The sequence below is a fragment of the Panthera leo genome, chromosome C2 (genome assembly GCF_018350215.1).
Source record: "Panthera leo isolate Ple1 chromosome C2, P.leo_Ple1_pat1.1, whole genome shotgun sequence".
NCBI lineage: Eukaryota > Metazoa > Chordata > Mammalia > Carnivora > Felidae > Panthera > Panthera leo.
The window spans coordinates 66,909,331-66,925,196 of record NC_056687.1 but is presented as its reverse complement, the minus strand read 5'-3'; the positions used below and the strand labels follow the sequence as shown (position 1 = coordinate 66,925,196).

The following is a 15,866-nucleotide window of genomic DNA, read 5'->3' as shown; positions in this document are numbered from 1 at the left end:
GGACCTTAGGATTTTGGAATGGTAAATGAGCACTGGCTTCAACTTCAAGTCACCAGCTGCATAAGTACCTAATAAGAATCATCGTGTCCTTTGAAACTTTGAAGCCAGGCATTGACTTGTCTTTAGCTATGAAAAATCCTAGATGGCATCTTCTTCTAATAGTAAACTATTTTGTCTCCATTGAAAATTTTTTGTTTAATGTAGCTATGTTTATTAATGATTTTAGCTAGATCTTCTGGATAACTTGCTGCAGCTTCTATATCAGCACCTGCTGCTTAACCTTGCACTTTTACATTATGGGGACGGCTTCTTTCCTTAAACCTCACAAACCAGCCTCTGCCAGTTTCCAGTTTTTCTTGTACAGCTTCCTCTCCTCTCTTGGCCTCTCAGAATTGAAGAGTTAGAGCCTTGCTCTGGTTTAGGCTTTGGCTTAAGGGAGTGTTGTGGCTATTTGGATCTTCTATCAAGGTCACTCACTCTTTCTACATATCAGCAATAAGAATGTTTCACCTTCTTATCATTTGAGTGTTTACTGGAGTAGAACTTTTAATTTAAAAGTTCAAGAACTTTTCCTTTGCTTTCACAACGGAGCTGCTTGGTGGAAAAGGCCTAGCTTTCAGCTTGTTTCAGCTTTCTATATGCTTTCCTCACTAAGCTTAATCATTTCTAGCTTTTGATTTGAGAGATTTGGGACTCTTCCTTTTCATTTCAACATGTGGAGGCCATTGTAGGGTTACTAATTGGCCTAATTTCAATATCGTTATATCTCAGGGAGTAGGAAAGCCCTAGGAGAGAGAGAGAGATAGGGTAATGGCTGGTCAGTGGAGCAGTCAGAAGACACACAATATTTATCAAGTTCACTGTTTTATATGGGTGTGGTTAATGAGACCTTAAAACAATTACAATAGTAACATCAAAGATAATTGATCCGATTATCGTAGCACATAAAATAATGAAAAAATTTGAAATAAACTGTGAGAATTACAAAATATGACCCAGAGACACAAAGTGAGCAAATGCTGTTGGAAAAATGGTGCCAGTAGACTTGCTCAAAGCAAGACCGTCACAAACCTTTAATTTGTATTAAAAAAAAAAAAAAAAGACAATATCTGTGAAATGTAATAAAGTATATAAAATAAGAAAGTACTATATCTCTTTTGTTTTATAAATACTAGCAAGCACATATATGTATTCTTACTTTACCTTACTGTAAGTGCACTGTATACATTTTTTTTGCACCATCTTTTTTCCTTAACAATATATCTTGGAAATCACTCTGTCAGTTTATGGAGATTTTCAATTCTTTTTTAAAATATCTGTATAACTCCATTGTGTGTGTATACCATTATTTATTCAGTTCTCTGTTGATGGACAGTTGGGTTGTTTCCAATATTTTGTTATGGCAAATGATGCTACAGTGAATAACTTTGGTGCATATATTATTTAGTTTTGAGGGAGGTATATCTTTAGGAAAGACTCCCTAAAGAACAATTGTTTGATAAAGTATAAAGGCACATGTGATTTTGGTTTTGTAAGATTGCCCTCCATAAGATTTGTATCACTTTTCAATTTTACCAGTGCTATATTAGGGTAGTTATTTTTCCACAACCTGATGAATAGAGTATATATATTGATAAGCTTTTATACTTTTTAGTGTATTTTTAATTTATATTTTTAAGTTATGAATACATTTGAACATTTTTTCCATTTGTTTAAGGACAGTATGCTTTTTTCCCTCCATGAATTGTCCATGTCTTTTATTTTTCTATTGTGTTTTGTTCTTTTTCTTAAGTTTTTAAGGTTGTTTTATATATTAGGGAGAATAGTGCTTTGTAGTATAAGTTGAAAGTATTTTTATCTAGTTTTTTAGTTGGCTTTGGCTGTGTTTATTCTGTGTTTTACCTCACATTTTTAAAAAATGTCGTTGAATTTATGAACTTCTGTATTGGCAAGAAATGCTTTTCTTGATCTGAGATTATAAAGGAATTCCCTAACATTGTTCTTCATGTAATTGTCTGATTATGATTCCCTTCTTTTGAGCTGTGTTCCATTAGAAGTTTATTCTAGTACAGTAGTCACCCCTTATCCATGGGGGATACATTCTATGTGCCATGGGGCACTACTCTCCCTAATATATAAAACAACCATAAAAACTTAAGAAAAAGAACAAAACACAATAGAAAAATAAAACACATGACAATTCATGGAGGGAAAAAATGGGGGATGCATTCCAATACCATCAGTGGATGCCTGAAACCCAGATAGTACCGAACCCTATGTATATTATGTTTTTCCCATACCTACATACCTTTGATAAATTTTAATTTATAAATTAGGCACAGTAAGAGATTAATAACAACAACATAACAAAATAGAACAATTATGTAATGTTATAAATCTTTTGTGAATGTGATCTTTCTCTCAAATTATTTACTGTATGTACCCTTCTTGTGATGATGTGAGATGATAAATTGCCTATGTAATGAGATGAAGTGAGGTGAATACCATAGACATTATGATGTAGTGTGAAGCCACTATTGACCTTCTGATGATATATCATCTGTTATGGACCATGGTTAACTGTGGGTAACTAAAACCATGGGAAGTGAAACCAACAGATAAGCAGCAGGGGAGACCTACTGTATATGGCTTTTCAATTTCACCTTTCTTTCATGGTGACATTCTGCAGTCACAATTTCATTTATTAAAAGGTTTATTTACACACAACGAATGAAAAAATTTCTTTAGCTTTTATCTTTACTTTTTTCCCCATGTTTTATGTACTAATTTGCATTTCTTATTTGGATATTTTAAACTTACATTTGGTTTTGGATGTATATCTGCCTCATTTGTCAATCTGACAACAGACCAATTTTACCAATTTGTACACGAGTTACCCTGTTTTAATTAAAAGCTTTTCTTGTATGTTTTATCTAATGGGGCTAGTTTCCTTCATTGCTGTCCTTTTTCAGTGTTCATACGCATTCTTGCTTGCTTGCTTTTTAATGTAATGCTTAGAATTAACTTGGTATTTTCATTGGTATTGTTAAATTTACACATTGTCATGTAGGAGAATTGACATCCTTCTTTTTTAGACTGATTGGTCTTATTCATGAAGAGACATGTTTCTCTATTTCTTTAAGTCTATTTTTGGGCTTCCAAGAATGTTCTGAAAATTTTCTCATGTAGAAGTTGAGTATATATTTTGAAAATAGCTTTGTGTAATATGGTTTATATAGCATACCATTTAAAGTATAAGTTAGTGGGTTTTAGTATATTCACAGAGTTGTGCAATTATCACCAATATCTAATTTCAGAACATTTTCATCACCCTAGAAAAACCCTGGTTGCATTAGCAGTTACTCTCAAATTTCCTCTAGTCTCCTCATTCTCCCTTAGTCCTAAGCAACCACTAATGCAATAGTGTGCCTTCTGTTTTATAGACTTTCGTATTCTGGAAATTTCATATAAATGGGATCATATAATATGTGGTCTTTTATGACTGGTTTCTTTCACTTAGCATAATATTTTCAAGTTTCATCCATGGTATAACATATATTCCCATTTTTTCTATTTTTAAAAAAAAATTGAGTGTAGTTGACACATGATGTTACATTAGTTTTAGGTATAGAACATAGTGATTCAATAGCTCTGTATGTTTTGTTACGATCACCACAAATGTAGCTACCATCCGTCACCATACAATGCTATTACAGTACCATCGATTACATTCCTTATGCTGTACCTTTTATTCCTGTGACTTATTTCATAACTGGAAGCTTGTATCTCCCACTCCCCTTCACTTATTTTGCCTGTCCCTCTCCCCCTTTGCCTCTGGCAACCATAAGTTTGTATTCTGTTTTTATAGATATGATCTTGCTTTTTGTTTGTTTATTCATGTTTTTTAGAATCTAGATATAGGTGAAATCATAGGATATTTATCTTTGACTGACTTATTTTGCTTAGCATAATACCCTCTAGGTCCATGCATGTTGTTGCAAGTGGCAAGGTCTCATACTTTTTATGGCTAAGTAGTATTTCATTGTGTATATACCACATCTTCTTTATACATTCATCTATTGATGAACACTTGGAGTACTTCCATTTCTTGGCTATTGTAAATAATGCTGCAGTAAAGCATGTATCAGTTCTTAAGTTCTTTATATTGGAGAATAATATTCCATTGTATGGATATACTACATTTCTATCCATTCATCAATTAATGGACATTTGGTATGTTTTTGCTTTTTGGCTATTATTAATAATCCTGCTGTGAACATGCATGTACAAGTATATCCCTAGGAGTAGAATTGCTGAATTATGTGGTAACTTTATTTTTAACATTTTGAGATTTTTCAAACTCCTCAAAAGCATCTGCGTAATATTACATTCCCACTAGCAATGTATATGAATTCCTATCCTTCACATCTTCTCCAATGCTTGTTTTTATCTTTTTTAATATATCCTTATGAGTGTCCAGTGCTATCTCATTATAGTTTGGACTGCATTTCCCTAATGGCTAATGACGTTGAGCATCTTTTCATGTGTTTATTGATCATATGAATATCTTAGAAAAATATTCAGATCTTTTGCTATTTTTAAATTATTTGCTATTTTAAATTATTTAAAGTATTGCTAGTTTTTATTATTGAGGTAAGTATTCTTTATATATACTAGATACGTCTCTTATCAGACATAAGATTTGGAAATATTTTCTTCCAATCTGTGGGTTATCTTTTCATGTTTTTGATGATGATTTTCGAAGCACAGAAGCTATGGATTTTGATAAATTTATCAATTTTTTTCTTTTGCTGTCATATCTGGGAATCCACTGTATAACTCAGTGTCACAAGGATGTACTCCTGTTTTCTTGAGTTCTATAGTTTTATCTTACATTGAGACATATGATCTACTTGGACTTTTGTGACTGATGTAAGTTGGGAATCTAACTTCATTCCTTTGCATGTGCATATCCAGGTGTCTCTGCACCATTTGTCAAAAATCAGGTGACCACAAATGTGAGGGTTTCTTTCTGGGCTTTCAATTCTGTTTCAATGATATATATTTATCCTTATGCTGATACTGTACTTGAAAAAAATGTTTATTTATTTTGAGAGAGAGAAAGAGCACAGAGAGAGCACACTTGAGTGGGGGAGGGACAGAGAGAGAGGGAGAGAGAGAATCCCAAGTAGGTTCTGTGCTGACAGTATGGGGCTCAATCCCACAAACCACGAGATCATGACCTGCACAAACCATGAGACCTAAACCATGACCTAAGTCGAAATAAAAAGCCAGATGCTTAACCAAACTGAGCCACCCAGGTGCCCTGATATTGTATTGTTTTGATCACTGTAGTTTGGTAGTAAGTTTTGAAATCAGGAAATGTGAGCCCTCTAAATTTGTTTACTTTGAAAAAAATTTTGATCATTCTAGGTCACTTGCATTTCCTTATAAATTTTAGGATCATCTTGCCAATTTCTGCAAAGAAGCCTGCTGAGTTTTGATAGGGATTGTCTGAAGTTGTTGGTCATTTTGGGAAATATTTTCATCTTAATAATATTAAGCCTTATGGTCGATGCAGATAGTTCATTAATATCTTTCAACAATTTTTACAGTTTTCAGAGTACAAGTTTTTTGTTGTTGTTGTTGTTAAGCTTATTCCTAAGCATTTTATTCTTTTTGATGCTATTGTAAATTGAATTTATTTCTTAATGACATTTACAGATTATTTATTAAAGTATACAGAAAAAACTGGTTTTTGTACATGGGTCTTATATCCCGTAATCTATTAAGCTTGTTTATTCATTCTTACAGTACTTTTGTGAATTCTTGAGGATTTTTTATATACAAGACCATGCCATCTGCAAATATGGTTTTGCTTCTTCCTTTCAGTCTGGATGTCTTTCCTTTTCTATCTTTTCCTTCCTTCCTTCCTTCATTCCTTCCATCCATCCTTCCTCTTCCTCCTTTCCCTTCCCTTTCTTTCTCTTCACTTCCCTTCCCCTTTCTTCCCTTCTCTTTTCTTTTTCCTTTCCTTTCCTTTCCTTTCCTTTCCTTTCCTTTCCTTTCTTCTCTAATTTACCTGGCTGGAATCCAATAAAATATGGAATAGGCATAGCAACCACATACATCTTTGCCTTGTCCCTTATCTTGGGGCAGAAGTATTCAGTCTTTCACCATCAATCTTGATGTTAGTTGTGGGTTTTTTGCAGATGGCTTTGTTGAATGCTTTTATCATGAGAGAGTGTTAGATTTTGTCAGGTGCTGTTTCTGCATCTGTTGAGATCATCATGTGGTTTTTTTTTTGTCCATCTTATTGATATAGTGTATTATGTTAATTGATTTTGAGATATTGATCTTGGATTTTCTGGGTAAATCCCACTTGGTTATTTGTATAATACTATTTATCTGTTGCTAGATTTGGTTTACTGAGGATTGTTGCATCTATACTTACTAGATATATTGGTCTGTAGTTCTCTTCTCTCAATATGACTTTGTGTGGTTTTAAGGAACAATTTGTGAAAGATTTATGTTTCTTATGTAAATATTTGATAAATTTTACCAGTCAAGCCATTTGGGCCCAGACTTTTCTTTGGAGTAAATTTATTACTAATTCAATCAGTTGACTTCTTATAGGTCTATTCATATTTCCTGTTTTTTCCTGAATCAAGTTTGGTAGTTTGTGTGTTTCCAGGAATTTGTTCATTTTATATAGCTTCTCTAATTTGTTGGTATTCATTTCACATTATTTTCTTATAACCCCCCCCCCTTTTTTCTCTGTACATTCAGTAATGTTATCCCTTCTTTCATTCCTGACTTTAGTAATTTAAGTCCTCTCTCTTCATTTCTGAATCAGCCTAGGTAAAGTTTTTCAATTTCATTCATCTTTTCAAAGCACTGTTAAAAGTATTTAAACAAGGAAGCCATTAGATTGAGGTGGCTGTAATGCCTTGGTAGCTTACATAAGCAAGACAAAACATAAGCCAGAAGCAGTGCACTCAAATCCAAGAAATTGAAACTTGAGAACAACCAATCACAAACAGCCATTGAGGCTTTCCCAAGTAAGGCAAGTGCTTAAGCTATAACCAGTCAAATAATTGCTTTGCTTTGCTTCAGCATCTTCTCTATAAAAACTTTGCTCCTCCCCCTGTTAGTGGGGGGCTTCTAACCACCTTTGGTTTGGCACTGCCCAATTGAAATCAATTTATGCTCAAATAAAATCTTGAAAAATTTTATGTGTCTCAAGTTTGTCTTTTACCAGAACCAATTTTTGTTTAGTTGATTTTTCTTTTATTATTTTTGGCTATTTCATTAATTTCTGCTCTTTATTATTTTCTTCCTTCTTATTTTGGCTTTACGTTGTTCTTCAATTTGCAATTGTCTAAAGTTGAAGATTAGGGTATTAGTTTCAAACCTTTATTTTTTTAATAGAAGCATTTATAGCTATACATTTCTCTCAAAATACTACTTTCACTGCATCTTCTAAGTTCGGTACGTTATGTTTTCATTTTTTATATTCATTAATTTTAAGGTACTTTGTAATTTCTATTGTGATTTTTTCCCTAACCCATGTCATTTAGTAGTTTCTTGTTTAATTCCCACATTATGAATCTCAAACATTATTTGTTATTCATTTTGAATTTTATTCCATTCTTAGGAAACATACTTTGTGTAATTTAGTGTGTGTATGTATATATATGGATGTGTGTGTGTGTATATATATATATTTATATATTTTATAAATATATATTTATATATATTATATATGTGTGTGTATGTATATATATGGATGTGTGTATATATATATATTTTAAGATTTTAAGATTTTATATATATATATTTTAAATATAATATTTAAAAAATATATATATATATTTTAAGACTTTATTTTTAAGCAATTTCTACACACAACATGGGACTCAAACCCACAACCTTGAGATCATGAGTTGCATGTTCCACTGACTGAGGCAGCTAGGCACCCCTATACTTTTATACATTGAGGCTTGTTTTATTGCCTGCATATGGTCTATCCTGGAGAATGTTCTATGTGAATTCAAGAACAATGTGCACTCTTCTCTTGTTAGATGGAGTTCTACAGATGTCTGTTAGGTCTAGTTGATTTAGAATATTGTCTTAGAAGACTAAGTTGATCTTCTGCTTAGTTGTTCTATCCAGTTGAAAGTTAGGGTATTTAAGTCTTAAGCTATTATTTTTTAATTTCTCTTTTCATTTATGACAAGTTTTGTTCCTGTATTTCAGCACCCTGTATATATTTATAGTTGTTTATATATACTTGATGGGTTAATCCTTTTATCATTATAGAATGATCCTTTTGTTTTTATTAATGTTTTTGAACAGTCTATTTTATCTGATATTAGTATGGCCACTCTGGTTTATTATGGTTGTGGTTTGCATTATATTTTCTCTGCCTTTTACTTTTGACCTTTTTGTATTTTTGTATCTGTCTTCTACAGACAACATATAGTTGGATTCTGGCTTCTTATCCAGTCTGCTAATTTTTATTATTTAACCCATTCACATTTAATGTTATTATTGATATAGTTGGGGTAACATCTATGTTTTGTCTCTTTATTTTCTATATATCTTATGTCTTTTTATGTCCTCTGTACTTCTTTTACTGATTTCTTTTAATTGAATATTTCCTAGTATAACATTTTAATTTCTTTAATTAATTTTTCTCTTTTTTTTTTTTTAATTATTCCCAGTGGTTACTCAAGGAGTTATAATATAGCTTAAAATTTATACTAACTTAGTTCCAGTGAGATATAGAAACATTATTCTGGTATGGTGTTATTTTGATGTGCTATTACTGTTATATGTGTATATCTATATGTGTTACAAACCCAGTAATACATTGTTATAGTTATAATTTATGTAATTTTATGTCTTTTTAAATGTTTATTTACTTATTTTGAGAGAGAAAGTGAGCGAACAGGGGAGGGGCAGAGAAGGGGGGGAGAGAGAGAGAGAGAGAGAGAGAGAGAGAGAGAGAGAGAGAAAATCCTAAGCAGGCTCCACACTATCAGTGCAGAACCCCATGCAGGCTTGAACCTGTGAACCATGAGATCATGACCTGAGCCAAAATAAGAGTTGGATGCTTAACCAACTGGGCCACCTAGGCACCCCAATTTTATGTCTTTAAAGAAGGTAAGATGAGAGAAAAATGTATATTTATTGTTACATTAAAATTCGTATTTAAGATTTGTGTTTTTCTTTATTCTTATTGTTTTTAGTTACTATCTTTTGTCATTTCCTTACTCCAATACAGTTTTGCTCTGTTAACTCTAAACAGAGCAAAGAGAAATTTTATTTAAGTAAAAAATGAATTTCATTCAGGAATAGCAGAGGAATTGCAATTTGGGACAAGCAAGCTATGGTGAACCATAAGCAAGTCTGAAAAGACAAAGGAGGGTCAGCTTTTATTATGTTTTAGGAGGAAATTAGGGAGTGTTTTGTTTAGAACAAAAGTGTACTGGAGAAGAACAAGAGTTTGAGTTTGTGGTGGTTTCTGATTGGCTGTAAATGGTAGTTAGTATGTTGTCACTAGAGCAGAGAGGGATCTTCCTTCCTATTTTTAAAGACAGGAGATACAATTCCGATTTGAAAAGTGCTCTCCCTTGTTGAAATAATTCTTCCTTCTTCCTGCTGGTTATGTAGGCTACAATGAGTGGTATGGGCTTAACAGCTCTCCCTTCAGGGCTTCCCTGATCCATGGTAAGGGAGGTTTTCTTTATTTAGTTTCACAACTCCCGCATGTCAACCTTTGGGCTGTTATTGCCAAATGTAATGCATTTTTATATGTTACATACATGTCATTTTATACAGTTGCTTTTTAAATCAGGAGAGGGAAGGAGAGGAAATATGCAATAATACTGTCTTTATAAGTATCTACATAACTACTTCTATTGGCACTTTTTGTTTTTTTGTGTGTGGAATTAAAATACTGTTTTGGGTCACTTGTTTTCCAACCTGAAGAATTTTCTCTAGTATTTCTTATAAGGAAAATCTGCTAGAAAAGAATGTTTTTAGTTTTTGTTTCAGTGAAAATGCCTTTATGATGCCTTTACTTTAGAAAGATAGTTTCCTTCATGTAATATTCTGGGTTGATGGTTTTTTTTTTTTTCTTTCAGCTGTTAGAATATATCATTTCATTGCATTCTAGCTTTCATTGTTTTGTTAAGAAGTCAGCTCTTAATCTTATTGGTTTCTCTTGTATATGATGCATTGTTTTTCTGCTGCTGCTTTCAAGATTTTCTCTTGTTTTTTTACATTTTTACTATGATGCATCTGGGTATGGATATTTTTATGTTTATCCTACTTGGAGTTCACTTAGTCTCTTGTTGCACATAATAGTTCCCACATTTCTCTGAGGCTCTGTTAATTTTTCCTTCCCTTTTTTCTGTCCTCTCAGATTGCATAGTCTCTATTGGTATATCTTCATGTTTGCTGATTCTTCTGACAGCTTGCATGTAGTATTTAGCTCTGTAGTAAATTATTTATTTCAGTTATTGCACTCTTTACTTTCAGAATTTCCATTTAGCTCTTTTTTTTTTAATCATTTCTTTCTCTTTACTCTTATTCTCTTCTTGCTGAGACATTGTCATCATACCTTCCTTTACTTCATTTAGCATAGTTTTCTTTTGTTCTTTGACTGTATTTGTATACCTCGAAGTCTGGCATTCCCAAATCTGGAACCTATCAAAGTTCTTTTGCATGTTTTTCCCTTGTGTTTGGGACACACTTTCCTGTTTCTTTGCATGTCTCATAGTTTTTATTGTTGTTGAACCCTGGATATTTTAGATAATATATTGTAGCATTTGTGAATATTGATTCCTTCTTTCCTTCCCCACTCTTTCTATTCTCCTGATTCTTTCTTGGAAATCATAGAAAATACTTAGGATTGTACTTAATGTAAGGACATTGAAATTAAAAGTGTCTATGATTAAAGTTCTTGGATTTGGTAAAATCCAGTTTGTATGCTCAGTGGTCTCTTTCTTTTGGTTGTGACTCGTTTGTAAATAAATGAAGTTTCCATATAAGTGAGGTATTACCACATTTAGAAATTTTTCCAAATGCTGAGTCCTTTATTTTTAATACAAAGTTTACATTTATAGTTTTGTTCCTTTTGTAATACATTTGTTTAGCTAATGAATGATATTTCTTTCTTTTAGGTTACACCTATGTTTGAGGATTGGACCACTATTGACTGGTATCGATTTTTCTGTTTATGGGAGAAGCTGCCAATTTCTATGAAACGGGTGGCAGAGCTAGTGGGAGTCGAAGAAGCGTTCTTGGCTCGCTGTGTGAAAGGAAAAGTAGTAGCCAGAACTGAGAGACAGCATCGCCAGATGGCCATCCATAAAAGGTAAATATCAAGGAGTCTACACTATCCAGTATTTAACACAGTTTTTGGATATATAGTAGATGTTCAGTTTATTGTAGTCACTTTCATTATCATTAAAATCAAATTTTTGGCTGAGTATGGTAAAAAGTTTCACTTTCCTGTATTTACTGAATTGATTGATATTTCTCTCTTGCTATTTATAGTTTAGAAGTCATTGTAGATGAAGACCTTTTAAAGTAGAACATTTAATTACTTCCTTTACTTAAAGATGTGAATTAGAATTGCCAACTTAGTGTAGCTTCATGTGAGGTTGTGCTTTGTATCATTATTATAAAACAATATCATAATGGCTCTGGGGAAGAGCCATTAAAAAATTCAGATGGGGAAATTGAATCATTTAGCTTCTTTAAAATCTAATAAAATTATTTTTCTTAGTGCTAGTATCTAGTATATTATTTACAACATAATCAAGTGTGAATTTTGTAAGGATTTATATACTTGGATTATTTGTGGCACTAGGACCTTTCAAGTCAAAACTGGTTTTTATTATCAAATTATGTCATTTTTTTGAAATATGAATAGATGATCATGTAACTGTGTATCAGATGTTCTTTTAAATTATTGTGCCATTATATTTCTTGAACCAAGTCTTATTTCTTAAAATTAGTTAGCAGTATTGAAATATGGAGGAGCTCTTTTTGTTATATAGGTATTAGGTTCCTTGCTATGCTATAGTACTAATGTATGTCAGGATTTATTTGACCAACATTGAGCTCAGTCTTTGTCCACTAATCCTATATCCTATTAGGAATCTTCTCACAGTGTATAAATCTTCACTTGCCTTTTTGATTCTTTCTTGTTTCCCAGCATATGTTATATCTTCATTGTAGGCATAAGTAATCTCTTACCACACTTTCGGTGATTTACTTTCCAGGTTTTTTACCAGTCTTGTGCTATTAGACTTAATCAGTGAAGTTCCCTTAAAGGAAATAAATCAGAAATATGGATGCAGTCGTGGACAGATTCAATCCTTACAACAGTCAGCAGCTGTTTATGCAGGTCAGTTAAACAAGGGTTTCCACATTTATTTGAGACTCTGCAGTTTGAGATCAAGTTAAAATTACTTTTTTTCATATTCCATTTATTTTAGGCTTCTCTAAAAATGAGGGGATCATGTAAAGTCATAATTGTGTATGTTTGTCCTCATAAGAACCCCTAAAACTATGGCTTCTCACCCTGCTCCAGAGGATTGGCAGCTGGCAGCTAGCTGAGTGTCTGGATCTTAGTCTCCCTCCATTGCTTAGCCACCTGCTAAGCATCCTCCTTTTTATTTTTTTTTTAGTTTTTATGTTTTCACTGTTGCAGGAAGTAGACCCAAAGTTCTCAATGGCCTCCTCTTTCTCATCAAGTTGCTGATTAATATTTGTTATTGAGTAGGAGGATGGCAACTACAGAGGGATTTCTGTATATCTGGTAGACTGTTCTAAGTATCTCTCCTCTAAGGAAACACTGGTCTGCCCTTAATAAAATTAAACCCCTATCTGTAAGCTAGGCAAATAGGGAAGTTCTGGGTCTGATTTTACCAAGAAATCCTTACAAACTCTTAGGAAGGAAACCCTGGGCTGCTGGAGAGAGTGTGGATTTGTGTGTGTAGGAGGTTTCATTGTGAAGGTGTGTGCATATATGAGAGTACTGAGGGAAAGATTGTAGGAGGGGCTGGAGACTTCAACTCACTGGCATGAAGGATCTCAAATTGCCTGTAGGATTAATGTTCTCATAGGGAAGTGATTATATTAATGCCTTGACATTGGCTCTTCTGGCCTCTTTATCTCATGAGGGAATAGCTATTAAGCTGGGCAACCTTTCCTTGAAGAAAGTATCAATAGGAGCTTCACTTTTTGTACTCCTCTCAGCACTTGAATATTTAAATCATCTCTCTTATTTTCTTATTTTGCTCTAGATGAAAGAGTCTTTCACCTGTTTTAAAGAGTTCTCTCTTCCTTAAAAAAAAGAAAGGAAGGAAGAGAGAATGAGAGGAATGAACTAGAGTGAGGGCTTTTTGTGTACTTTGTGTTAACATGCTCTGCCTCAGTTTTTTCAAATATCAAGTTCGTGATTAAGAATAAATGAGATGACAATGTGTTTACCCCTTTTATTGACCAATTAGCTAGGCCCTGAACATGTGTCTACTCGCCTGTTAACGTACACTTTGTGCCTTTGTGCCTCTTAAAGTTTACGATTCTGCTGGTAAAACAAAACAAAAGATACAGCAAGACAAAAGTATCTAAAGAAATAGAGAATTATTTCTAAAGAATTTTTAAAAGAATTTTGAACGTTTTTTTAATGTTTATTTTTGAGAGAGAGAGAGACAGTGTGAATGGGGGAGGGGCAAAGAGAGGAGACAGAATCCGAAGCAAGATCCAGGCTCCAGGCTGTCAGCACAGAGCCCCATGTGGGGCTAGAACCCACAAACTGAGAGATTGTGACCGGAGTGAAGTCAGGCGCTCAACCAACTGAGCCATCCAGGCAGCCCAAGAATTTTTAATTTCATAAATATTCTATGATTATTGTAGGGATGATTACAGTATTTTCCAACCGCCTCGGCTGGCACAACATGGAACTACTACTTTCCCAATTTCAGAAGCGTCTTACATTTGGCATCCAGAGGGAGTTGTGTGACCTGGTCCGGGTGTCCTTACTTAATGCACAGCGAGCCAGGTTCTTCTATGCTTCTGGCTATCTTACTGTGGCAGATCTTGCCAGAGCAAATATTGTGGAAGTGGAGACTGTTCTGAAAAATGCTGTGCCCTTTAAAAGGTAAGAGAGTCCTCCTGACCAGTAGTTATTAAATGAAAAATTATGTCTATTTGTAAATAATAGAAAATGTACTAAAATATTTTTTTCTTTGATAGTATCATGACGTACATGGGGTCACTGGAAGAAAATGAGACTGCTTTTTTCCCCCTTTAGAATTACTATCGTGTGTGTGTGTGTGTGTGTGTGTGTGTGTGTGTGTGTGCCTGCCTGTGTGTATGTATATATTTTTAAATTGAAGTATAGGTGACACACAGTGGTACATTAGTTTCAGGTGTACACATAGTGATTTGAAAGGTCTATATGTTATGCCCTGCTCACCACAAGTGTAACTACTATCTTTTGCCATAAAATGCTATTAAATACCATTGATTATATTCCCCATGCTGTACATTTTATGCCTGTGACTTAATCATTCCATAATTGAAAGCCTTTATCTCTCACTCCCCTTCAACCATTTTGCCTATCCCCCTACATCTCCCCTCCAGCAACAATCAGTTTGTTCTTTGTATTTATGGGTTTATTTTTTCTTTTTTGTTTTTTCAGAGTCCACATCTAAGTGAAATCATATGATATTTGTCTTTCTTAGTCTGACTGATTTCATTTGGCATAATATCCTCTGGGTCTATCCATGTTGTCAAAAATAGCAAGATCTCAATCATTTTTACGGACGAGTAATATTCTATCACATATTTATGATACATGATATGTGATACATATATATATATATATATATATGACATCTATATTCCTTCATCTATCCATGGACACTTGGGTTGTTCCTATACCCTGGCTACTGTAAATAATGCCGCAATGAACATAGAGGTGCATATATCTTTTCCAATTAGCGTTTTCATTTTCTTTGGGTCAATATTCAGTAATAGAGTTACTGAATCGTATGGTATTTTCATTTTAATTTTTTGAAAAACCTCCATGCTGTTTTCCACAGTGGTTGGTCCAATTTACATTCCCACCAACAGTGCACAAGCATTCCTGCTTCTCCACATCCTCACCAACACTTGTTATTTCTTGTCTTTGATTCCAGGTGACCTGACAGGTGTAACTGATATCTCATGGTTTTGATTTGATTTCCCTGATGATTGGTGATGTTGAATAACTTCGTGTGTCAGTTTGCCATCTATATATTTTCTTTGGAAATGTGTCTATTCAGGTCCTCTGCCCATTTTTAATTGGACTTAATGCCCATTTAATTATTTGTTTGTTTGTTTTTGGTGTTGAGTCATATAAGTTCTTTACATATTTTTGCTATTAATCTGTTATTGGATATATCATCTGCAAATATCTTCCCCCATTCAATAGGTTACCTTTTCGTTTTGTTGATTGTTTCATTCACTGTGCAAAAGCTTTTTATTTTGGTGAAATCCCAATAGTTTATTTTGCTTTTGTTCCTGTTCCAAGAGGAGACATATCCAGAAAAATGTTGCTAAAGCTTATGTCAAAGAAATTACTGCCTGCATTTTCTTCTAGGAGTTTATGGTTTCAGGTCTCACATTTAGGTCTTTAATCCATTTTGAATTTATTTTTGTATGGTATAAGAAGTGATACCCTTTCATTCTTTTGCACATAGATGTTCAGTTTACCCAGCGTCATTTACTGAAGAGACTTTCCCATTGCATATTCTTGCCTCCTTGTCATAGATTAATTGTCCATTAAGCATGGGTTTATT

The 15,866-nt window shown here is 33.5% G+C and overlaps 1 protein-coding gene across 4 annotated transcripts in view; it reads left to right on the top strand.

Annotated features, from left to right (window-relative positions):
- POLQ (DNA polymerase theta) overlaps window positions 1–15,866 on the top strand; it is a 158,119-nt gene that overhangs the window by 36,382 nt on the left and 105,871 nt on the right. For all 4 annotated transcript variants that reach the window (XR_006207137.1, XM_042955297.1, XM_042955299.1 and 1 more), the window contains exons 13-15: window positions 11,193–11,386; window positions 12,300–12,424; window positions 13,939–14,182. Coding sequence is in view for 3 of the 4 variants with exons in the window: in XM_042955297.1 (XP_042811231.1) it covers window positions 11,193–11,386; window positions 12,300–12,424; window positions 13,939–14,182 (563 nt within the window). In the remaining variant the exon portion in view is untranslated. The remainder of the gene's footprint in view (window positions 1–11,192; window positions 11,387–12,299; window positions 12,425–13,938; window positions 14,183–15,866) is intronic.